At 35.8% G+C, this 25,184-nt stretch overlaps 1 protein-coding gene across 1 annotated transcript in view; it reads right to left on the bottom strand.

Moving 5' to 3' along the window:
* Positions 1-149: 149 nt before the first annotated feature.
* ADGRG2 (adhesion G protein-coupled receptor G2) overlaps positions 150-25,184 on the bottom strand; it is a 59,188-nt gene continuing 34,153 nt past the window's right edge. The window contains exons 9-28 of the mRNA XM_049834833.1: positions 24,355-24,422; positions 22,221-22,294; positions 21,136-21,175; positions 20,969-21,003; positions 19,479-19,561; positions 18,741-18,801; positions 17,509-18,245; positions 16,498-16,696; positions 15,939-16,095; positions 13,678-13,827; positions 13,330-13,452; positions 12,122-12,167; positions 11,913-12,016; positions 11,215-11,339; positions 10,083-10,351; positions 9,187-9,286; positions 8,599-8,873; positions 7,748-7,849; positions 6,853-7,005; positions 150-2,013 (exon numbers count right to left, since the gene is read on the bottom strand). Coding sequence (XP_049690790.1) covers positions 1,829-2,013; positions 6,853-7,005; positions 7,748-7,849; positions 8,599-8,873; positions 9,187-9,286; positions 10,083-10,351; positions 11,215-11,339; positions 11,913-12,016; positions 12,122-12,167; positions 13,330-13,452; positions 13,678-13,827; positions 15,939-16,095; positions 16,498-16,696; positions 17,509-18,245; positions 18,741-18,801; positions 19,479-19,561; positions 20,969-21,003; positions 21,136-21,175; positions 22,221-22,294; positions 24,355-24,422 — 3,086 coding nt within the window. The 3' untranslated portion in view covers positions 150-1,828. The remainder of the gene's footprint in view (positions 2,014-6,852; positions 7,006-7,747; positions 7,850-8,598; positions 8,874-9,186; positions 9,287-10,082; positions 10,352-11,214; positions 11,340-11,912; positions 12,017-12,121; positions 12,168-13,329; positions 13,453-13,677; positions 13,828-15,938; positions 16,096-16,497; positions 16,697-17,508; positions 18,246-18,740; positions 18,802-19,478; positions 19,562-20,968; positions 21,004-21,135; positions 21,176-22,220; positions 22,295-24,354; positions 24,423-25,184) is intronic.

The following is a 25,184-nucleotide window of genomic DNA, read 5'->3' as shown; positions in this document are numbered from 1 at the left end:
TCAGCATTTTCTCCAAGAGGTTACATACTAAGTAAGGCTCATGTAATCTGAAGAATTGTAACACAGCCCTGTGAAACGACACATTTATCGAACAAAGTTATTATATTTTAAGTGTTGTACTTGCTGTAAATTTATTACTTTTTTAACAGTTGAAAATATAAATACAAGAATATTAAATAAATTTACAAGAAACAGTGCAAAGGCAATTAGCCAAATGTTAAAGCATTCACAGAAATGCATTCCGGCTACTAGCATTCCAGTATGGTCTTTTATTAACATGCAGTTAAAACCTTGTGGATAAAGACAACAAATACTTTGAATTCTCACTTTAAAAGCATATTTAGAGTAGTCTTGGACATAGGTGACCAAAAGAACCCATGTGTTGCATGCAGCCCCTTACAGGGTCTGGCACTCCACAGTGCAGCGCCAGTTTGTCCTAGCTCTTGCTCCAGGAGCATCCAACCTTTGCCCAAGAACACAAGGGAAAAAAGTGATGGCCACAGCTGCACACCTGTGTGAGGAAGAAGAGGCACAACCAGGGTTCAGCAAGAATCTTCACAACGTTGTATGGGCTTTCAGCTGTTGTGCATGAAGAGCCAAAATCCAGCCTTTTCAGACAAATACCACAAAGAAAATGGAATTTTCCTTCAGGAATTACTGAGCTAGGGCCTCAGGGTTTGGCTTGCCAACCAAGGGCCAAAGTACAAGCAGAAATACTCATTAGAATAGCTCAAGAGCTGCCCCTTAAAAACCAGCCACACAGTGAAACAAACAGTTTCTCAGCTACTAAATATAGCAGCTAGCATTTATTCTCTGTATTTTTTCTTCAAAAAATAACACTTCTTTATTTTTCTTTATCATTGCAACTGAGAAATGGCAGTGTGTTTCATCTCTGGAACCACCACTCAAGATAAAATAATGACCCTGTTGAAATCAATGGCAAAAGCTCCCACTGATTTACTCAAGCCACAAACATAACTTACTTGTATTTAATAACCTACTGACTACTTTATTTATCACTCCCTCATTCATGGCACTCTACTTTGATGATACCCAGTTTCTATCCCTCTGTGGTGTACTAAGAGGTCGCTAAAGGTTCAAGACTGATAGTGTTTGTATTTACAGGTCTGTACTTAAGTGAATATACTTAAACCACTCTAAGTGACTTTGCTTACTGAACAAATTATCTTCCATATCATTCTATGTTAAAGTTAATTATCTCAATTGAGAAAAATGCAAACTTACAATAAAAGTTAAAACAAAATACCAATTATTTTTCTATACATAGGACTATTTATATTACAGGAAATAAATATAAAAGTATCATTAAGATGCTTAAAGGTTGATATTTTTATGTACATCACTATAGTTTGCTACTACAACATACAAAAAGTTGAAGACGGTGTAGCTTAACATTTTTACAGGTAAAATCATTTGTACGCACAAGTTGTAACTTCCTACATTTATACAATACTACTATGCATTATATCCAGATAAACTTAGTTGTAATGAAAAAAGTCTAAACAAAACTTTCCTTAAAATGTAAAAAACAACCTCAAAAAACCCTCTAATGAAGAATCAAAATGGAAGTGTGCCAGCTGTAATTTGACAACCAAGATATTTTGTCAAAATAGCAGCTTCCTTTTCTTTTTTTTTTCTTTTTTTTTTTTTTTAAATAATTGTCCTTGTCAATCCATTGCATGGCTGCCTTGAAGTTCCAGTACCATATATTAAATAAAATCAGTTCTTGGTCTGCTCACATTATGTAAAACTGTTAAAGTAAATCTCTACTTCACACTGTAAAACAATGTGCTGTTTTAAAAGGAAATCACATTTTCTCAATAAAAGTTAAGCTTCCCCTCTTTGAAGTCCTTCTGAGCGAGATATGGCTTTTTTGGCTGCCTGTATCATCCTTTTCTTGAAATACAAGTTGCTTGCCTGAAAAGTCATGGAGACACACATCACCATTCTGTACACTGAAAGAAACACCATTCTTCTCACTGGAAAGATGGCCTGTTGAAACAAAAAAAGTGCATCCCCTATCAGAAATGTTCAGAATCACGTCTCCCAATGCTTTTTCAGTCACTGCTGAGTTCATGCACTCTTTTCAAACAATTTCAAAATGTGGGTTTTTTTCTGTATGTATTCTGTATGTATTTCTTCTCTTGTGTGAAATCAGTAAGAGATGTGAGAGATGTTAATATATTTATGCACAATAGGATTCCATATTTTAAGCAGTGAAGGTCACAATACTCAGAATGTAGACTTTGACTTGGAATAATTATCACTAGGTAAGATGCAAAATACTTCTCATTCTAGTTTTGCTTTAATAAGGTAAGTTTAAAAGGTTTCTCAGGCTTGCCATGCATCTAAACAAAGTGTTTGAGAAAACAAGGATTTTTTTTTTTTTTTTTTTTTTTTTTTTCCTTTGAAAAGCACCCAACTTGCAGCATTTATTTCTGGAGGACAATCAGAATATGGCCTAGGTCTAGTCATGGGTCTAAGCCATATTTAGACTACAAATCTTACACATTTAGGTGAGTCTACCATGAACATGTGTAATACCACTGCTGATTGAAGCTTATTAATGAAAAGCTCCACAAATGCTCAGTTCACCAGATAGAATCTCCTACCTCTGTGCATCACGTTCTAGATAATTTTGATGAGAACTAGGATCTTTTTATTGAAAGTATTTGTGCAAATGCTTCTGGTTGGATTTTTTTTCTTTCTTTTTTTCTTTCTTTTTTTTGTTTGTTTGGTTTTTTTTTTTGCAAAGCAGTCAAGTTTAAAAGATCTGCCAGGATCCTGATATCTTATGTATAATATGAGTAGGAGTAAATTATAAGGAATACCATAATGGGGAAACCAAAACCACAACTACTGTTTGTTTTGGGAGGGGATCATTTTGTTAAACACTGAGAAATGAGTTCACAAACACAGATGCAGTGCTGTCATTTATACCAGAAACAGAATTAATAAAAGACATAAAACATCCAGGTTTGCTATTTGTGTTAATATTCACAACACTTCATATACAAACATCATCATGATTCAGTAGATTTCAGTAAATCTACTGAAAAGGCACAACAGTGAAGGTAGAAAGTGCTTGTGGTTTATGGTTTTAGGAGGAGGAAAAACACTGGTGAGAAACCTCTAGGCAGTGAAAGATGACTCTATTACAGGGATCAAAATCTGAGCCCCTCTAGTATGCCTGGTCCATCAAATACCTCAAATATCCTGGAGCAGAATTCTGCTTTGGCTCTGTCCTCCCCTTTCACTCTCACTACCTCAAGCTTCTGAACCCTTCCAGAAGGGGCAGGGCCACATTACAGGGTGTTCTTCAAGTATTTATTGTTGGGGTCACCAGAGGGATAAGTATTTGCTGACACCCCTCGCCTGCATTTAATCCCTCCCTCAGAAAGGAATCCGCTGCTTGAGTGACTGGGCTGGACTGCTTTTCTCTATTCTGCTTGGGCCAGGGCCCCCAAGCACACAGGTTTAGTATCGGTCTACCCAAACACTTCCTCTAGAAACTAATCCTTGACTTTAGGCAGACTACATATGCTTCAGCAGTTATTCTACTGATTCAAGCAGATGTCAGCACCAAAGTCTCACTGGCAAACTTTTCTTTGGAATGACAGATGGCACTTTTTAAATAAGATGTGAACGTATTTCTCGCTGATAAAGCCTACTACCAGTTTGAAAATGTAATGCATGTAACTTATTTTAAACACTTCAAGATTGAGTGGGTTTGTGGTGATGGCTGTCAAAAATTACAAATTCCATGCCAAACTACTTAGCTGCCACTGGACACACGAAATGGAAGCAATGGACCAACAGATTATGCAAAACCTCTTAAATATAAAGTCTAATATTTAATTATTAATGTAAAAGGCCATCAAGCACTTAAACAGGCACAAATGTAAACAGGGTAAGATAAGCAGAAGAGAGTCAATCAATTCAAATCAGTTAAAGACTGAAATGACAGAGAATAACCATACTTGCTGACACTGTAATTGTGCATATATAGTTGTTTAACCCCATGCCTGACTACAACTGTTTTATTTTAGAAGAAGCACTCAAAATAGCTGTGCCCTAATGTTAGGGAAAAATCTGAGAGGAAAATAAAGCTATTCTGTGAAAAAATTCAGAAAGGTGGTTTCTGTTCCTCAGTAAGGAAATCTGCAGGTTCAGCCAAGTGATACCTAATGGCAGTTTCCCAAACATGCAAACCTGTAAGAGAAAAACTGAAAACAAGGAAATATTAGTGTGCCATGAAAAGATGAAGTTACACAGTCCAGTAGGCAAGCAAAGCCACAGGCTGTATAGACACACACAAAACCATTAAGTGTTTACAGCTCAGTACATTCATGACATAAGTCTTAATTTCTAGAATGTTTTCTTTTTGGAGCTCATTTTTTTAAATGAAGCCTTGCAACGTTATTTTGAAGTTCTAGCTATGGCAGCAGGGAAATCGCGTACAGCAAATTAGAAGGTCCCATGTCCTAACACCAGTCAACTACCTTTTGGAGGCATTTGCCCAGCTCTTCTGAGATACAACTGCCCCATGTTTGGAAGATTAAGTGTAAGGAATTGCCTCAAAGAGCTTTGCTGGGAGGACCAGCTCTATCCAAGCATAAATTTAGCCTCTTCTTGTGGAAGTCCCAAAGACTCAGAAGAATTATTTAGTCAAATAAACTATGCAGGCAAGGTATCGTACAACCCTTTTGATATGAATGGAGGATGTGGTTCACAAGGTTCACAGCATTCAAAACATATAATAAAATACAAGAAGAGATGAGATGGGTCATCTGAGACATCTGTGTTTGTGAGTGTATAGGAACAAATTTCTATCAAAGTTCTTTCAGCTGCTTTGTCTGAGAAGTTGTTGGCACAGGACATACAGACTCTCACACTGGAAAGTTCTAATTATGTCAATAAACTAGGACAAAACTGGAGCACATCCCACAGAATTGGCATCACTCAATGGTTTAGACCAGCAATTTTGCATCTCATTCTAAAATACTACCCAAATCAACAAAAACTTGTTCCAGAAAGCCACAACAGGACCATTCACTCAGCTGCTACAACAAACAAGTTCAGTAAAACATTTCTGTTATCTTTCTTTCTGTTGAGAAAAGTAGCCAAAATGCTTTTGTAGCTGTGTATAAGCATGTCAAATGATGCAGGGAGAGGTGGCATCTTTCATCAGAATAACTAACATGGCTGGAAAAAAATCCCTACAAGACATGCAAGCTTTTGTGCCTGAAAATTTCTCTCTCTTTGAAAGGTATTACATATACCTAAAAATATTGCCTTGCTTTGTATTTGATGACAGTGAGAGTTACTGGATTCTGGTTCTCAACTGACCTGTTAGGTACAAAGTAAGTTAATTGCATTGTGTGGTATCAAAAAGGAGAGGTTTTATAAAGGAATGACAAAAAAAAAAAGAACTAATTTTAGAAGCTCAAATTGGAAAGCTTTTCAGGACTTGTCCAAATCCCATTTCCTGAAGTGTTGTGGTTTCTTTACAGTATACAGCTAGTACATCCAAATGAACAATAACCTATTAAGGGGGCAGCACATATGAATTCCACAGCTTTTACTCCATACATCTGAGAGAATATCTGCTGAGATTATCCCACTGATTATCTGCTGTGTTCTGACAGCATATGCCAGGAAACGAGGACAACACAGCCTCTGTGAGCGTGCTCTACAACATCATACTAACCAGTTTAGCTGATGGCACAACTTCTTAGCCTCAACTCTTGATCAGTTGGGAAAAATACCTCAGGCACGCAGGAGTAATGTCCTGTAAGTTTTGGTCAACTTAGGCTTTTATACATTACAGATTTGTAAGTTATTTTTCTCGTTGAAGAATTGATTGTCTTTACTGAGAGCTCAAATCAGCAAGAGTGTGAAAAACTAGATTATGTCCACTGAAAAAAATAATTTTTCAGGAAGTACATTCAGTGCAGATTCATATCTAGTTTTCTCAAAAGACAAATAAACCATGCCCATTTGCAAGTGAAATGGATTGGAGTGCTACATGCACCTGCATTTCAACTTCTCAGGAACAGAGCAGAAGGCAACAGTTCAGAGGATAGTACTGTGTTAGAACAGGAAGGATAGAGAATTTTACTTCTGAAGAATTGTTTTCTGCAACAAAGATATATATCTGTTAGGCAAAAACATCCTTAAAAACCCCACAGAGGAAATAAAGAGCTATAGAGAAATTCAGTTTCAATACTTACTCAGTAGCCAACAGTGAGGCAGCCCTCTCAACAGTGCTGTCTTCACTGAGGTGGTTTTATAAGTTACTCTCCATTTTCTCTTACTTCACCTCTCATAAGCAGCTTCCATGTAAGCATTCCATTAATGTTCTTCCTCATATTACCTCCTACATGATTTCTTTCATACTTTCAAGTTATATTATTAACCTAAATTTCTTTCTTCTTCAGGCAATGTTTGTTTTAATAAGGTTTAAAATATGAACTGTTTTAAAACATGCTTGAAGTTTATTGTCATATATTAAGGTGTCAAGAAAAGTGTTAACAGCAGCTACTGGTAAGTAATTGCTCTAGTAATGACTATTACCTGCTATTTGATATATAAATCAAGACAACCCACTGGAACTCTTGAATGAAATGGATATTTTAAAACTTTGTCTATAGTTCCCTAAAACAGATGTGTGGTATTATTTGTGAAGACATCCTGAAATATTCTGACCCTATACTTAGGGGTAATATTTTCTCAGCACTTCACTTTACATTAGCATGAGAGAGCATAGCACTTCTGTTTTAAGACAAGAAAAAAAATAGCTTGAGAAATACTATTTTTCATTATACATACCATTTCCATTCCCGTGCACTGAATAATCATTATTCATTAGCAGAGTTGTAGAGTTAGTGGAGTTACTGTTTGATTGTAAGGAATTGGAAGAACTGGATACTCCTTGATTTACAGTCTGCTTCTTTAAACCATTAGTAGCAGTTCGACTCCAGTCTACAATAGATATATGTCACAGAAAATAGCATAACTCATACAAGCAATATAAAAAAATATAGTTAATAATGCAACTGAATTAAAATAAAAACAAGGCTTTACCCACTGTCCTCACAGTATTCTAGACAGAATGATATTCTCCTAAGAATTTTATGATTCTTGATGTTTGAAATTATTTAAATCTAGTTGCTTTTTCTCATGTCCCTTTTTTAATACAAGCAGCGTCATAGTTTCACGACTGCAGACCAGATCAGAAAAATAACTAAAATACAGTTGATCCTCCAAGTTAAAGTGTATGAAAACTATACAGCTTCATGAGAAGTCAACTACTGAGTAACATAATAACATAAAATCATTTCTAGTTTTCTTGGTTTAAACTATGCTTCACTTTGTTTTTGTGGAAGTTGCTGGTAAAACTACAGCTGATTCAGAAGCTGGAACAAATCTTACAGTTTCTAACTGATAAAAGTCTACTGCAAAGACATGCCTTTATATTGCAGTGGAAGAGATCAACTGCAGTTAATAGCTTAATACAACAGCATGTAAGCATGTAAGAACGGCATCCACTACCACCTTTAAAGAGCATAATTTTGGAGGTTTATTATACCGTGGATAATAAATTAGAACTGCAACTGCAGCAACATGATTTATTGAGGTTTTTTTAAGAAGTATTGCAAAATACTAGGAACTTAACACTGAGTATAAGTATTCAGAAGTAAATAAAAGAGAAATATTCATATACCAGAGTTTTCAGCCAGCCTGAATTTCCCACAACAGAGATATCTTCTCCACTGTTTACGGACATTCTCCTTTGCTACACAATAGAAGATAAAAATGAAGAACCCTGCAAAGCAATAACATTAGAGAATGTTGCAAAATTGACGTTTACTATTTCTTAATGAACGATGTTTTAGTTTTCTTTCATTTCTTTGAAATTTCTAATCAAAGGTAATGACACCCTTCTTTGGTGAAAAAGTTTACAACTCTAAACACTGAAGAGTACTTTTCCCTTACATAGATGAGGGAAAGCATACACACAAATGCAAGAACAACAAATATAACGAAATCCACAAAGTGCATAAATTTTCCTTCTATCAAAAAGGGAAAAGGCCATGCTTAAAAGTTAGACCACTAACTTCTAGATGTTGCAGCCTTGCCCGTCTCAACAGCCCTTTGTTGAATGCCATGCCTCACTCCTAAGCCTTACAGGTAAGTGGAGAAATGATGCAGTTTTCACTACATTAATTGCATTACTATGTGAACACTTACAGCAACTGAGTATTTATAATTGATCTGTTGACTAGAGAAATACAGTCACTTCCAGTGGTGTCTGGTTTGCATATATTTTTAAAGTAACAGTATTTATAGATATGAATACACTATACCAATAAATAGTAGCTAGCTTTCCTGTACCTTACTGTAACATAACTGTAACTTAAGATTGCAGTAAAGCAGTATCATCTCTAACTTAATTAACATATTACAGCATGTATCAGAATTATATCTTTATTGCTGAATCAAGAAGATGCCATTTCCAAATGTTTTGTTCATTATACTGTACACAATGTGCTGTCGCATGAAGGACAAACTTACCTTGCAAAGTGTTGAAAATGGTAAAGAGGTAAGTAAATACCTCATTTACTGTGAAGAAAGCAAATCCCCAAGTAATTCCCAACAAGAATGTGAGGCCAGCAACACTCCTAAGGTCTTGAATACTGGTTTTTCTTTGAGCACCAAGTTGTTTTTTCTTTTTGATACGACAGAGCTGGATCAGCACAACAATGAACATGCTGATATTGATCAGGAATATCAGGCAAAAGTATCCCACAGCAGTAATATAGAAGACAATTCTATTTTTAATCCAGCAGCTAGAACACAAGAACAATCTGTCAACCACTATCAGAAACAGAAATTAAGTAAAATAAACATGAGATAAAGCTGTAGTTTGTTGCACAAACCATTTTTGCTTCTTTAGTAAAATATTTTTTTGGCCAAAGGGTAAGAGCTTTTATATAGGCAATAACCACAAAACGCATGACGTACCATAAAGCTATACTGTTTCAAAGCTCTCCCATTGCTTTCTTCCCTTCCCCACTTTTCCTGTAAAGAAAAGCAATTTCGTACGACCTCCCCCCCTCCTCCCCTCCCCCCCCCCAAAAAAAGCACCTGTCTTTAACTCACAATTCATCAGGTCTATTTATTGAAACCTTTCCAGTGGTTATAAGTCCATAATTGTCTGGTGATACTGCCAACACAATGGACACAACTACTGCTGGTAACCCTAAAAAAGTATAAGCAAACATGTAAGTGAAAATCATGACAAAGACAGTATTATTATGAGGACTTGAAATTATTATATTTTTCTGTGAAATCTACAACTTGTGTCTGAAATTTGTCTGTTGAATTCTAGTTGGCTACTAGCTGTCTGAAAGAATCTAAAAACTGGAGCATTCATACAGCTCAGGAGTGTAACTTGCAAAGAAACAAGAGTTCTTCTCCACAGCTAGCTCCAAATGTTTCTGAATAAGGCAACAAATACCATCCCTCATCAAACCGATTTAAAATATCAAATAGAGGATACCTGATTTTCTTTCTTATGTATTTTAAGAAAACAATTCTATTGATTTTAGTGCCTTCACTCATGTTTACTTAAGTGGCCAGAGAGGATAATCAGGTCCAGAATCTCTTCATCCTTTATCCAGTTAGATCTGTTTTGCTGCTTTTTGTTAGCAACAGTGCCATCCCAGAAATGGAATATATATATTTATTGACATTTATTTTAATAACGCAACTGATGCTATCTGTTATGCGCATTCCAAATTGGTTCTATTGTACTTGCACAAGGAAAATTTATTACCAGTTTGCATTGCAGCAGTCTCAGTTCTGCAGTTAGTGGGGAGTTCCCTACCTCATAAAGGTGGAATACATAAGATCACGTTTACTGATAAGGAATACCTGGTCACTGCAAGATCATAACATTTAATGACTGCTTCACCTTCACTTCTGAACACATTCACTGAAATACTTGCTAAGAGGATTCATCTATTTAGCATCTAAAAGGAAAAAAAAATACATACCCCAACCAACAATGCAAAATTTAAGAATGTATTTCCGTACATAGGTATTAAAGACTTTCACAAGTGCCAGATACATGTGGAAAGCTTCTAGGCCCATCCAGGTGAAAGAAACCAAGAGGAAATAGTGAAGAAATACTGCAACTGCAATGCACAGGCCTCGTGTATCATACAGTGCAATCCATGAGTCAAGGAGGAAAACTAAGTTGAGTAGAAGTAATGCAGAACACAGTTGAATTAGGATTTTGGAAGGGTAGTCTCTCCGGATTTTCCTAAAAAAAAAAGCAAATTAGTGAGATGACATCAGTTGTCCACGGACCCCTAGCTTACTTCCTCTTTTGTATTCCTTAGTGCACAAATGCCAAGAAAAAAAAGTATATATTTTCATTCATATGTCATGCTTCATATATTGCATTTATACATGGAGAGAGTAATTTACAAGAGGTTTCCAAATTAATGGTCTGTATGGATAAAGTTTGTTATAATAAGATTACATCAATACAAACAATAACTTGAATTCTTAGAGTTTAGTACCATTTTTTTTTTTACATTGTATGTTGGACTTCTCCTTGCTACAGTACTTACAAAAAACCAAAACGTGACTGTTCCTTATTGCTAAACTAGATTAGGCTTTTGACTGGGCTTCTAAGGCCTTGATAGCAACAAGTAAGTCCTTGATGACAGGATAATGAATGACAGAATAAAGGTGTGCTGAATAACTTCAAGGAGGATTTCCAAAACATAGTATGGAGGGTTCAATAGTTAAGGCTCAAATGTAAGAAAATGTTCCAACAAACAACAAAGAATACAAATGCATTAAAAATGCTATCATTCTGCACTGCTTTATATACCTTGTATCTTTAACACATTCCTTCACCCTTCTATTACGGTAATACATTACAAAATATTTAAGAGCGCTACTTCTTCACTTCTTACTGCATAGACCCTCATGATTAATTCACTTGTCCACAAGATTAACAATTCTGAAGATTGAATCAACACCTTCTTGGTAAACTGGACAAACTTGTGCATTATTAATGGAGACAGAAGCCATAACTATTGGAAAGGACTGCAGTGAAGAATACAAGCAACCATAATGGAATAATAATGGGAGCTTAGTTGAACAGGTACTTACTCAAAGGCGATGTAGGTCACAAGAGTAATAGAAAGAAAGATTGCAGAGAGACCACAGCCTATATAGGATATAAAAGTCAGTACCAATTCTTGTGTGGGATTCAACGGAGTATTTCCATACAAGTTCTAAAACGGAAACAGAAGTTAATTTCACAGAACATGTTTATTAAATGGAAAAAGAAAAAAAAAACCCCAAATGGACCTTTCCCTCTGCAATTAAAAAAAAGGAAACAGTTCTTTTCATCATGGATCTTATAAAAGGTTAACTGAAAAAAAGAAAAGCCAGTCTAGTGTTGTGAGGAGCAGGGAGTTGGACTTGATGATCCTTTTGGGTCCCTTGCAACTTGAGATATTCTCTGATTCTATGATTCTATTTGTGAAATCCCATTTGATTAAAAAGCTGTTTTAAATTTGATGTATTCTATTTTTTATTTCCTACAATATATACAACTGCCTAAACATAAAAGCTGCAGTTTAATAAGCACTTAAGGAATTTTTTACTCCAGTGGAACTTTTGGGCCCCCATTCAACAAGCAGCTTAAGCATGTGACTGATTGTATGGCTATATGTACTAACACCAAAGTGAACAGGACCCGAGTAGTATTTCATAGGTGGTATCTGCTTCGTGAATATTCATTTGCTTAAGATAACAAGTGTTCTTGAATCAGGTTAAGATTGCATAATTTTTTAAATAATTACCATCAAAACTGCAAAGCTTGTGAGGTGGTTGCATGAACAGACTGTTTCATTTACTCTACTTTCTTTAACTATGCAACCTTCGTATGACCAGCCTCCATGTCCACCTGTTAAAGAAAACAGCTTTGTTATTCATAAAAGCCTTTATTTACATTAACATGAGTTAACATAGCTAAAACAGCATGATACCTTGGGTGATATCAAGTACTTACCATTTTTATTAAAGTCCCAAAAAACACATCTAACTGTTGAATTATCCTGTTTAGGAGGTTAAAAAAAAAAAAAAAAAAAAAAAAAGATGTTTTACTAAACTATGAGTTTATGATCAAGTAATTTATGAATTATCTACCAAATGCAGGCAAGAATAAATACTGTGTACAGCAAATATACCTATTTTACATGAACGCAAGATTAATTTAGGTGCACAGAATGGATTAATATTGCAGTATGCATGTGAAAATAAGCTGAACAAATTTGAAGTCACCATACAGGAACTAGCTCTCATGCTTAAGATTCTGTTCCTGGTAGAACATTATGAATGCTCTTTCATTGTCTTCCCACACTATACAAATCCTTGGGATTTCTCATCCTTCCTGATTTTTTAAGTATCAAGAACGTGACCCATAGAAAACAAAAATTTTTTTCATTTGCAAATATTTAATCACTCTATATTATCATGATGTTAAAGGTTTACATAAAGATTTCACACACACACACAAGAAAATCCTAAAAATAGTAACAGTAATACACTATACTGCTATGAACACTAATATTTCTGAAGTTGTATCTCAAAATTCAGTATTATATCAATACAAGTCAAGACTACACTAAGCCAGCTCTTGAAAAAAGCTTCAGGTACATTAATGGAATCTCTACATTTTTCAGTTTATAGTATCTTAGCATTTTAAATTCTTTTAAGATATGGGATAGAAGATTTTAATCCTTGATGGTCATTTAGGAAAGAGATGCTGTATATGAGCCCTAATACTTCCAGATGGTACAATCCTATGTTTCACTGTAAGGAACAACATTCCCCCTAAGAAAAAAGACTTATATTGCTTTCTGGCCATGTAGCGCCTACAATGTCATGATTGCAGCATCTCTGTAGCAACCCCCACTGTCAAGCTTTCATCTAAGAGTTTTTATTCTTTGGAGTATAAAACAGAAGGGTAGGTAGGAAAGATAAAAACTGGATGGGTAAGTGGTAAAGCAACATTACCTGAAACCATTTGAGAACATAAATTTATACCAGTGATAAATAAGCAAAGATGAGTGATTTTGAAAGTTCAGATGAGATTAAATGTCCACACTAGTAAAGCAGAACCAACCAGTCTGCATTCTTAGTACAGCATTTCTTCTACAACAACTCCAATGGAGGCAACAAAATTGTACTTTAAGTCTGTCAAAATGTAAATCATACCTGATTAGGTTTGATATTCTGTAAAGTGACAGTAACATTTGCCTTTAAGTTGCTAATTGTGAGGTTAGCAACACTTGATGATATAACATTGCTGATTAAAGATGCATTCTTCAGGGACAGATCCTGGAATGACAAAAAAGAATCTGATTTTAAAATGTTAAAGGAAACAATAGTAGAGTACAGCACCCACAAGCTCAGTTATTATGTAAAGAGAACACTGGACAAAAACAATTACTTTTTAAATCAGCAAGTTTTGAAATGTGTTTTGTGGGAAAAAAGTCCATTCATATTTCATTTTGCTCTAGGCTGGAGTTTAAAACACTCATGAACAGAGGATCAAAAAGATACCTGGAACACAGTGGTCTTTTTAAAGAAGTTGAATATAATTCTAGAAGCCACGTCCAACTCTTCAGGGGGTAAATTTGTCAGCAATGATGAAGGAAGTGTAATTGATCCAAGATTATTTAAATCATGAATTGCATTAATGCCTAGAGAGATCTGAAAAATAAATGCAAGCATTATGCTTCATTTCAGTCACTAAAGAAAAATTAAATTATGACTAATTTTCAGTTTGGAACTTTGAAATACATATCGCTGTAATCACTGTCAGGAACTCACTGCTGCTCTCTCATTTCTCTCCTGCTCCAACGAATAAATAGCATCTGCAGGCTGAAAAGGATGCAACTCATTTCAGGTCTGCCTACCATTGAAAATACTCTGGCCTTACCCATTTGCTTACAGCAACACAGTACATCACTGTGGTGTATAATATTGATTTGAAAAAGGTGAAGAGCAACAACCTCCGTAGGTCTATCTAACTTGTAACTATGTAGGGAGATTAACATTTCACAGCATGGAAGCCTGCAAAGGCAAAGAATTTTTATACACCATAGGAAGTATGTCAGAATTCAGAAGAACTGTAAATAGCCATTATTTGTCAATAGGTTTTTAAGTACAGTAGGCTAAGCAGAATCTAAGAACATAAACCCTAACTTTATGATCATCTGGCAAAAATGACAAAAATAAACTGGATAAGGTACAATTGAGATATCTCAAGAGCTTAGTGATCTAACATTAAAAAAAAAATATCTGAACTTTCACCCAGTTTTCTGTGCTGTACTTACAAGACAGAGAGCTTTGTTTAGTACAAAATCTCTAAAATTCTCTTGTTGCACATTAGTCACTTTACATACAATTATCATCGTCTCAGAGTTCCTGAGAGATGTGAAACATCAGCAGAACTGAAGAAAGGAATTATCTGTGTATTCAAAGAATGGCTGTAATAGGAATAACAGTGTGAGCTCCCCACAGTGCCCTAACAATATGGTTTAACTCTTCTGTTTAGACCAGTGGTCTCCAAACTTTTTTGATCATACACCCCCTACAAATTTTTTGAGCATGCAGCTCAAAATATCTATTTACAAGTTATATGCATGTACAACTGTACTAATATATTATGCATGTTATAAATCATACACAAACCCAGACATTTCAAAAAGATGAGATAAAGATTAAACATTTTTTAAAAAATGTATTTTTAATTTATTAATCATATAAAAAAATATTTTCTTCCTGCACCCCAATGGACAGACTGTCATGTACATGCCCTGGGGTACTCACACCCCACTTTGGAGATCACTGGTTTAGTTGGCTGACAAAGAAATCCCAAATCAATTCCACAAAAGCATTCCTGTTGCTCCAGTTTGAACTAGACACTTGTTGAAAATTCTCTGTATTTCACTGCCAGTGCCATGACATTTCCAGAAAGTTATTACTTGGCAAATATCTGTTTTTCAGCACTACCACCTCCTAGTCACCTCACGTGCATGCACTACATATTGCTAAGAAAATAGAAAAGAACTCAAATGTTAACATTCCTTATAATTTTCAGTATCATGGAACAGTTCCAGTACTACTTATGGCTGATGCTACATTAAGCTATTTCCTTCTCTGACAGGATAGAATCTGCCAAGATTTGTCCAGAACTTCCAACTCTCCTTGCTTAAGCCTCCAAGGCTGGTATTGTCCAAATTATTATTTCCTCAACCAGGAGGGAGTTTTTGAGTGAGTCAAAGTGGATCCAAACTTTCTAAGCACTTCTTTCTTGGCAACACCAACTAGTCATGAGTGGCAAATGTATGAATGTCATTATCCAAGCAACATAATAGTTCCTTCCTGGAACCCTCTGCAATTAATCTCCTTCTAACAGATGAAGCCATCTGGCAACACTCCTTGACAAATTTGAGCACTGTCATGGTGGGTGATTAAGTGACTCATGATTCAGGGGTTTTGAGGCAAAGTTATTTCGCCAAGCACTCTGTCCATTCCGGTGTTCTGGCTGTACCATCTCTAACAGCTTATTAGTCAAATGCCAGTTTCTGCTAAGTCTGTTGCTTATTTACGCTTATTTACACAATAGAAAATGAAAGAAAAAACTATGGAGGGCTTCAAAAACAAAGTATTTTTTCTCTGAAACTACATGAACAAAAGAACCTGAAATTCTGACATAAACACAGAAAAAACTCCTGTTACCTATAAATATAAAACCACAAATACTTAAAAATAAATGTTTGAGAATTTGTACATATTTAGTATTATCAGTGTTTAACCTGGAGATCAGCTGAGTCCTGGACAGCAAAAGACATTTGATTGGAGTGGATGCTATTGGTTTTGACAACTGCCAGAGCCAAGGAAGGGGAGGCAAAATCAACAGAGGTTGCTGAAAAGTTCAGTTTTAAGCCAATATAATCCACCAGTTTTATAATTCTGTTAAGAGAAAGAGATACGTAGTATTACCAAGCACATAAACCCAAAATTCTCAGGCAAGTTGTGGTTATGGAGCAGCAATCCAAGTGTACTGTAAAATACAAACCCAAAATTCTCATCAAGTTGTGGTTATGGAGCAGCAATCGACGTGTAGTGTAAAATACATCTGACTCTGCTCACTTACTGTGGTGTTAACACAAAAAAAATACACTATCTTCCACGGCATTATATTATAGTAGAGCTGGTAACGTTAGAATGATACTCCTTCCGTTTTGTGTAAGTACATTAAAGAACAAGAAATATTCTTTTGGATTATGATTATCAAAAAATGAAACTTGCTGAAGCCAATTTATCAGGAGAGTCAATACAACACACCTTTAATCTATTGCCAGAATGACTTACCTGTTAGAAATTCGGGGTGGTAATGGTTGGGAAGCAGTCAGGACTTTGCTAACCTCACTAACCATCCTTTCTACATCTTTTGGCTCTACTGTTCCAGCTGCTAAATCGTTTTCTATTTTGGACACAATTTGCTCAGCTGTGGTGATACTAATGGTGGTATATACAGAAGTTGTGTATGTGGTAGCTGACAGTATCTTTCCTGTGACAAAAGAAAAGTTGTGTCTTTATTTAAACATTGTGTTCAACAAATGAACTAAGCTTTGAGACGCAGAAAAATTAAGCAGTTCTCTTGACCAACAAACCTTATCAGAACTTGTAAGGTCTCTCATTATGTTATGTGAGACAGAATCCCTTTTTCTCCCTATCAGCTACTTTGCAGATAGCAATACCTTAAATCTTATGAAAACATAAAGCAAGGTTTCAAATGGCCAGCATTAATTCCACTTTTTATCGATTACAAAGTTCCTCACATCAGACCATTAGTGATGTTAAATAATCTATTATTTTGGATTTTTAGCCACTGGATGACTGAAAGTCCAATAAAGTCAAGATAAGATCACCAATTTGAAAAGAAGCTTGTGAAGATGCATACAATCTTCATAGGAAAATACATAGCAACTAAGAATATTCCCAATCAATAACAATATTTTAAGGAAGATCCAACACTGATTTGCAATATTTTAAATACTAGCTTAGCAAAAAAAATAGCTACCTGGCTCTGTGACTTAATTTTTTCTGCCAAAGGTACCTGTTGGGAACTTATCACAGTACTTATCTATCACAGTTGTGATAGATAGTTGTAGGGTGAGGTATCACTCATCATGGCCAAAGGCATCAGAATGTATTTTAAAATAAGTATACACCTCGTGAGAATTGTCTCAGGTTTTTCACAGTAATTGGAAGGTCACAGCTCAGACATATAATCTTGTTTAATGAAGTTTAAAAGCAAATTCAGTATATGGCATTCAAATTTAAAAAAAAATTCATAATCATTTTACTTGTCATATTTACCTGTGCTCCCATTAGGCAGGCTACCATGGCCATCAGCAGTAGAATGAGGATGAGAAGCTGAGACAGACTGGTTGATAGGACTAACAGTAGGGGTCAAAGTTATTGTGAAAGGAGTAAGCGGAAAAATAGGTGCTGTAGTAACGTTTTTGTTGCCAGAGATAGGTTGGGTGGAATCTGTAGCAGGATGAATTTGTGCAACAGATTTGGTAGTAGTCTCAAAGGGGGGAATTGCTATTGAAGGTTTGGGGGGAAGCTCAGAAGAGGAAACTGCAGAATGTTTAGTAAAACCTACAGAAGGAGAAATTATTGTAACAGGCTTGCTAAGATATGCGGCATCAGATTTAATTGAGAAAGCAGCATTAGTGACAGATTTTGTTGCAGGCATGGAAATAGTGACAGGTTTATCAGAAGCTATGGAAGAAAAAGTTGCCATGGTAGGTTGAGCAAGAGACTCAGAAGAGGAAAGTGTAGTGGTAACACTGGTAGAAGACACAGAAGTTTCAGTAGCAGATGTGGTAGAACTTTCAGAGAGAAGGTTGGTAGTGGGAGATGGGGAGAGAGTTCCAGAAAAAGAAATTTCTGTGAATGGTGGGATCAGTGGTCTAATTGTGGGGCTTTGTTTGGTAGAAAGCATGGTAGGGGAAATAAAAGTATTAGATTTGGGGGAAGTCTTTTTAGGGAGAGAAGGAGAACGAGGGAACGGAACCCATACAGAATGAGGTGGCACTTGTATAGTACTGTAAAAAAAAAAAAAAAAAAAAGGTATAGAAATGCATGTTAAATTTAACATTGTTTATGTTTTAAAGAAAACAAGTTCTAACAGAGGATATGGACATACTACTCATAATGTATATTTTAAAATCAAATCAGATTGGATGTTTCATGCTCTAGTAATGAATATGAATTCTGTAACATTTTTAGGGTTCTTACATTCTGTTTTGCTTTAGTTGTTGACTAGCAAGCCCATAAATACTACTACTGCCTTTGCTGCCTGTTCTGAGGTGACCTGATGCTGAACACAAAATCTATCTGCATCAGGGGGAAGGTGGGGGGGGGGGTGGGGGGGGGGGGGGGAAGAGGGAGGAATGGGGAGGGAGCTATATAGGAAAATGCCTGTCAGGTTGTTCTTGTGGAGACCTTCCTGGCTATTCCACCGCAACATGGAAGTTGACTGTATTAAGGCATCAGGAAATTTAAGAAATAAGCAAGTCGAATTTTGTATTTATACTTACTACATTTGTAATTCTTCAGCAGTCAAGGAACAATACTTCAGTGATGAACAGCAGCACTGTTCTGAGATGACAAAGAAGCATTAACCTAGTTTATCCTGAAGCATAAAAATTGCTAATACTGTTAAGTAGGATATTCAAATAAGCATGTGTTTTATGTTTTTTAAACAATAATGCATATTGCAAAATTGATTTTGAGTTTTCTTCTGAAATTACATTTGCAAAATAGATCTTGACCAGTCAGAATACTGCAATACCCCCACATTTTTGCTCAATGCCTCACAAGGACAGATTTCTCTTTTTGTTATTGTAAACAAACCAAAAAAGCAAAGCTACATCTTTTGAAACAGAGAGACAAACAGTATGAGTCACCACTCCATACTATCACAATATCACTAAGAAAGCTTGGCTACTTTGTGAACTTTTCAATTCAGATTGCCGTTTCAGTAACACATTTATGTTCTCAAGTAATTTTACACTTAATCCTTTCGAAGTCTGCTTTATTAATGTAGTCAGCAATTTTATACCAAAGGTTTTTTTAAAGATATTTCTATCTTCTGCCTCCCCACCCAAAAGTCAGAAGGCTGCATTTTTGATATATTGATATTATTCAACAAAAAATTATTTTTATCTAAAAATACTTAAAAATCTTTTCTTTTAGCTACTTGGAGGTCACATGTAAACACATGAAATTTAATCTGAAAGGGTAACTGATGAGATTGTGTTTAGAGCATAACTTACTAATTTGGCTTATTTCTGCTTCGTCTGTTAAAGTGCTTATATTCTCTCTCTCAGCCAGCTTCATTATGAAATTGCAGTGTATACTATAATGAGAAGAAAGAGCTTTAGACTCAAGAAACAGATCTGCCTCATTTTTACAACGCATGAAACTAACATCAAATCCTAAGTGAAAGCACATTAGCACAAATGCTAAGTGTGAAAGCACATTCTTCCTAGGCTCTTTCAGATTGGGGGATATTTTTAATGCAGATAAAACACTATGCCAGGCTAAACAGAAGAGTAATACATCAGTTTGTGGCAGCTTATTTTCTCTACAGATACTGTTGATTCTTAAATGGCGTCCTCCCTAATTAACATTAGCCATTAAAGCGTTGATAATTTTGTAAAGATAACAATGTAATCTCCACTGTTACTGTAAAGAGACTCCAGAGAGGAACTAGCAAGTGTCCTAGGCAGCTATGTCAGTGCATATGAAAACTCCGTCACCAGGGGAAGACCAGTGTTCTCTCTCCTGACTTTAGAGAGAACTTAAATGACCTACTTAAGCATGTAACTACATAGTTATGGTTCGATGACCTGAAGCCCTGCCTAAACTAGCAAACCTACAATAATAATTCTTCATGTTCAGCAAACTCAAACACACAGGTGAATGAAAAGGAAACACATAAAAGATGAAGTGAAGCTTCCTTCCAGCTAACAAGAATGAAAACAGTACCCTAACTACTGCCAGTATATGATGTGAAGGTGTGATCTGACTTTCTGTCTATTACTATTTAAGTGTTTTGGACTTTTCTTTCATCCTAACCCAGGCAGATAAACCCCACATTCAAGTATTTGGGAAAATGAAGTTCCACATTTTATTTTAGAATATAGCATTTCCAAACTGATCAGTTTAAAGGACCAGCAATTTAGTGATGAGTAACAATTAAATTAATAGACATTATCTACATTTCAGGGTTTCCAGGATCACCTCTGTGGAGCAGCTGTGCCATTCTGATACCCCATGGCTTCCAAACTCTGAACTGGTTACCTTCTCAGGCTTCCCATACCCTGAGGACAGCTGATTTCCCAAGCTAGAGGACAGCAACTTGGGATGTCTGAAGCAATTCTCTCAAAGACTGCATTGTATTCACAAGCTCTGTAAATTTGATGGTTCCAAATCCCACAGCGTTAGTCACTAAGTTGCTATGTGACTTAGCTAATACAAAGACGCAGATAAATATGGCAGGCAAGCCTGTGCTTCACCAGAAGATTAATGAAAAGCAATACAGTTTGGTTTAAAAAAAACAACAAAACTTAAAAATCACTAATGTGAGGAGAATAATGGGATCAGAATGTCAGCCTACATATATTTCTACAGCCTGTTTCTCAAACTTAACTTCCGAGAAAGTTTGTTTTTTCTTCTGTTACATAGCCATTCATACTTGATAGATCCCAAGACAATATATAAGCTTTTAAATATATGAGCATTTAAAAAATTAACAACAAACCTCTGGTTTTCTGCACTGCATTCCATAACAGAGGACTGTAATGACAAATGAAAATAGAAAAAAGTTGTTTTGTCATGAGAAAACAGGACTGATATTTAGATAATGACATTATCAGAAAGAAGTTGGAAAAAAGTTGTCCAAACAGTAGCAACAAACAGTAATCTTACCTCACTTACTGCTTGCAAGGTTTTGTTGAACTCTGAAATTCTTTAAAATAAAAAGTTACCATTATGGAGGATTTCTAGTTATGTTCCTAAAGACAATTACAACAATATAATGAAAAGAACAAGCAATTACTGAGAAAGAAAAACATTTTTCCAGTTGATCAGTGATTTTTTTAAATTATGCCAGTTCTAATATTGTAAAACCACTTTTCAAAGGATTAAACATTTTAAAAGTTGCCTTTTATTAGTCACTGCACAAACTAAATTTGAACCTCTGTCATCACATATTTTAATATCAATCCACTTATTTAAAAGTTATTTAAAAGAGCAAAAGATAAATCTTAATGTTGCCTTTTGGCAAGCAAGCATTTGGAACAGAATTCTAAATTTATACTCAAAACCACAGAAGTAGAATAAGTAAGAAATACGGATTTCTTCTATAAACAAGACCTGTTGGCCAATTACATCTTTCTGATTTTCAGGGTAAGTTTTGGGAATAGCAATAAATATTCACTCAGTCACACCTCTCCTTACAAAGACTGTGAAAGAAAAAACTACACCAAAATAAAAATATAGATATGACTGCAAGAATATGTATTAAAAAACATGCAGCTGTAAAAGTTCTCTTAGTAATTTCCTATGAGACAGAACGAATCCCTGAAATTACAAAAACCATTTATTCATGAAGAGCAGCAGCCAGACTGGCATTCTCAACAATCCACAACTCATGTCCTCAGGTGGTATTGTTATTACTACTACTACTACTACTATTATTATTAAGATCATCAGCATATAAACAACTAAGCCTTCAGGCCTTGTTGAGCCCCAAGGAAACTGAAGGGCCTAACAGGAAATCAGCAAGTGTACCATTTCTTAAAGCAAACTCCAGTGGTACATAAAACAAAACTAAGACTATTTTAACCAATGTGAACTTTATGTTAAAGAACAGTAACTTACAACTCCTGAAATTTTTAATTTATAAAGTGCAGGAATAATGCAAAGTGAAGAGTCTGCTAACCACATGGAAGGTCTCACGTCATCTTTTTCAAACATAACAAAGATTTCAATCCTTATTAAAAATTACTTACCTCAATTCTTGTGGGGTAGGTGCTGGAATTGCAAGTAATTTTGTTACTTGATTGTTGATGGTTATATTATTAATCTGTTAGAAACAAAGATTCCACAGCTAAGTAAACCCAGTAACTTTTAGCCTCAGAAGAAACATGTTTACTTCACACATTTTAACAGTCTGAAATTCCAAAGATAAGAAGCACATTTTCTCATGACTACACTTCAACGAATATTTACCATGATGCTGTTGTCACAACTTATGGAAGGAATTGGCTCATCTAGTATAAACTGAATAACTGGATCTGATTTGTGAAAGATATGGGCAAGAGGATAGTGACCTCACCATATCTCATGTTGGAAAAAGGGGAATTTGGCTTAGTTTGCAACAAAGACAGCTTAGACCAGACACTGAACAAACTTTCTAACTGTAAGTGGAGCAATGGGACAAGCTCCATAATAGACATAAGTAACAGACAGCATAGAATCCTGGGAGTAAGAAGTCAAAACTGAGGTAAAAGACACGGTAGGAATGATCTAAATATATAAGATCTAGCCTTAGGGCCAGGGGATACACTAAGGTTTATCTAAAGGCCCTTTATAGAACTGCATTCTTCTGGTTGCCACCATTGCCACTTATTTTTACATTTCATGCAAGCAGCAAGCACCATGATGAAAACATCTAACATATATAGTATTGACATTATCTTAGAAATATTCTGCTAAAAAGTAAAAGAGTTTAAGAGACAGGAAACCCATTTTTTCCAGTAGCTGTAGGCATAATGTTAATATGCTAGGACAGTTTCAGCAGGCATTATCACCACTGAAATGCAACACAATGCAGAGGTGGCTTGCTTTTGCCTGAACTCAATGCTCCATGTGTACCCGTGCAGTAGCTCTCTGCAGTGATTTTGCTGACTGCTCTCATGCTTGCAGAGATTGCATGTAAAATCTCAGCCTGAGCGCAGACAGGGATGTGTAGGAGAAAGTTACAAGGTTCTTTACAAGCTAATGATCTTTTTTTTGTACTCCCTTCAGTTTTCCATTTATAATGACTAAACATTCTCATCCTCATAGTATTATCTTGATACTGAATGACCTGTGTGGTCCTTGCTTTGCATGGTATCATTCTCTTAAACCTCTGTTGTGTTGTATAAGTGGACACACTTGTGTCACATAGGCCTATTGCAAAATTAATAACTGATTAACCACATATCAAAAAGCATAGAACAATAACCTATTTATGACAGTGTCAACATGAATTATTCCCAGGATGCAATCCAACTTAATTTATGCCCACACTGTTGCCATCTAATGATGCTCACCTTCTAAACTAAAGTGCCTAAATTAATCTCCAAAGGAATCATAGAATAGTTTAGGTTGGAAAAGACTTTTAAGATCATCCAGTCCAACCATCAACCCAACACCACCATGCCCACTAAACCATGTCCTGAAGTGCCACATCTACATGTATTTTGAACACCTCCAGGGATGGTGATTCCACCACTTCCCTGGGCAGCTTGTTCCAATGCCTGACAACCCTTTCAGGAAAGAAATTGTTCCTAATATCCACCCTAAACCTCCTCTGGAGCAACTTGAGGCCATTTCCTCTCATCCCATCACTTGTTACTTCGGGGAAGAAACCGACTCTCACCTTGCTACAGCCTCCTTTCAGGTAGTTGTAGAGAGCAATAAGGTCTCTCCTCACCCTCCTTTTCTCCAGGCTAAACAACCCCAGTTCCCTCAGCTGCTCCTTGTAAGACTTGTGCTCCAGTCCCTTCACCAGCTTTGTTGCCCTTCTCAAGGAAAATCCTGTATGCCTAAATGTAAATTCTTAATTACGCAGTTCCCCTCTCCAGACTTCCCAGAGCTTCCCCCTCCTTTCAGTGGCTATATAGATAATATAGGCCCTTAATGTAGGAAGTTTACTTAGCTGGAACACTAAAATTTAGGTGCAAAGCAGCTGTTTAAGAGAGAGAGAGAGTAAATCCACCCACTGCAAATATTAACTTGTACTGCAAACTGTATTTGAAATAAAATAGAACTACAGAAAACATAATAAGAATCATGTTAGGGTATCAGTATTTTAAGTGTAGACAAAGAAACTCATTTCAACCTTCCTTACAATAAAGTTTTAAAAGAGAAAACACTTACTATTTCTACATTTAGTGACGTGTTACTTTCTTCACTTGCCTGAAGTTTTACCTTGCCCACATAGAACACTAAAACCAAAAGACAAAAAAGTTAAGAAAATCAACACTAAACCACATGATGTAAAATTATTTGAGAATTTAAAAATTCACTGTCTTGTGTTACAATAGAAGGGAAGTAAGAACACTTATACTAGCTTTTCTGGTAATTCACTATTTTTGCAATTGTTCTTCCACCTCTTCACTTACTATTTCCACAAATGAACTAGTCCAATAGCTTCTTTATTTTCTTTATATTTATTTTTGTTGGCTGTCTCTAAATTCCTTCTAGTCTTTTTTTTTTTTAATCCCAAAACAGAAAAACTGCACTGCACATTACTATTAATACAACCCCAACTCCCACAATAATAAAACATGTGGGTATAGGCAAAGCAATATTCTGAAAATTATTCCCTTGGGGATTAAAGAACTTTCAGGATACCGTAATTCAGAGCATCATTCAACAGTCCTTGATTGCTGGTAGGCCCACTTTGGAGACAAAAGGAACTTCTATGATAATTCTCTTCCTGCAGCCACACATTCAGTGCAGGCTACAGAGAAAGACCCATACAGGAATGCATACATGACATCACCCAAATCACTAGCAATTTACTGTGTCAACCAGCAGGGAAACTGTATAGACAGGGGGTGGGGCAGATATTTATTCTGCCTCTTCCTAATCCATAAAGTACTCAGCACATGGCTACTCAGCAGAAGTGACTTAATTTTCTTAAGTATTCTCACAGAAGCCATTTATCAAAGCATTTTGGAAGGCAGCAATGTATCAACAAAATC

This window comes from Accipiter gentilis, chromosome 32 (assembly GCF_929443795.1).
Source record: "Accipiter gentilis chromosome 32, bAccGen1.1, whole genome shotgun sequence".
NCBI lineage: Eukaryota > Metazoa > Chordata > Aves > Accipitriformes > Accipitridae > Astur > Astur gentilis.
This window is presented reverse-complemented; position numbering and strand designations above follow the sequence as displayed.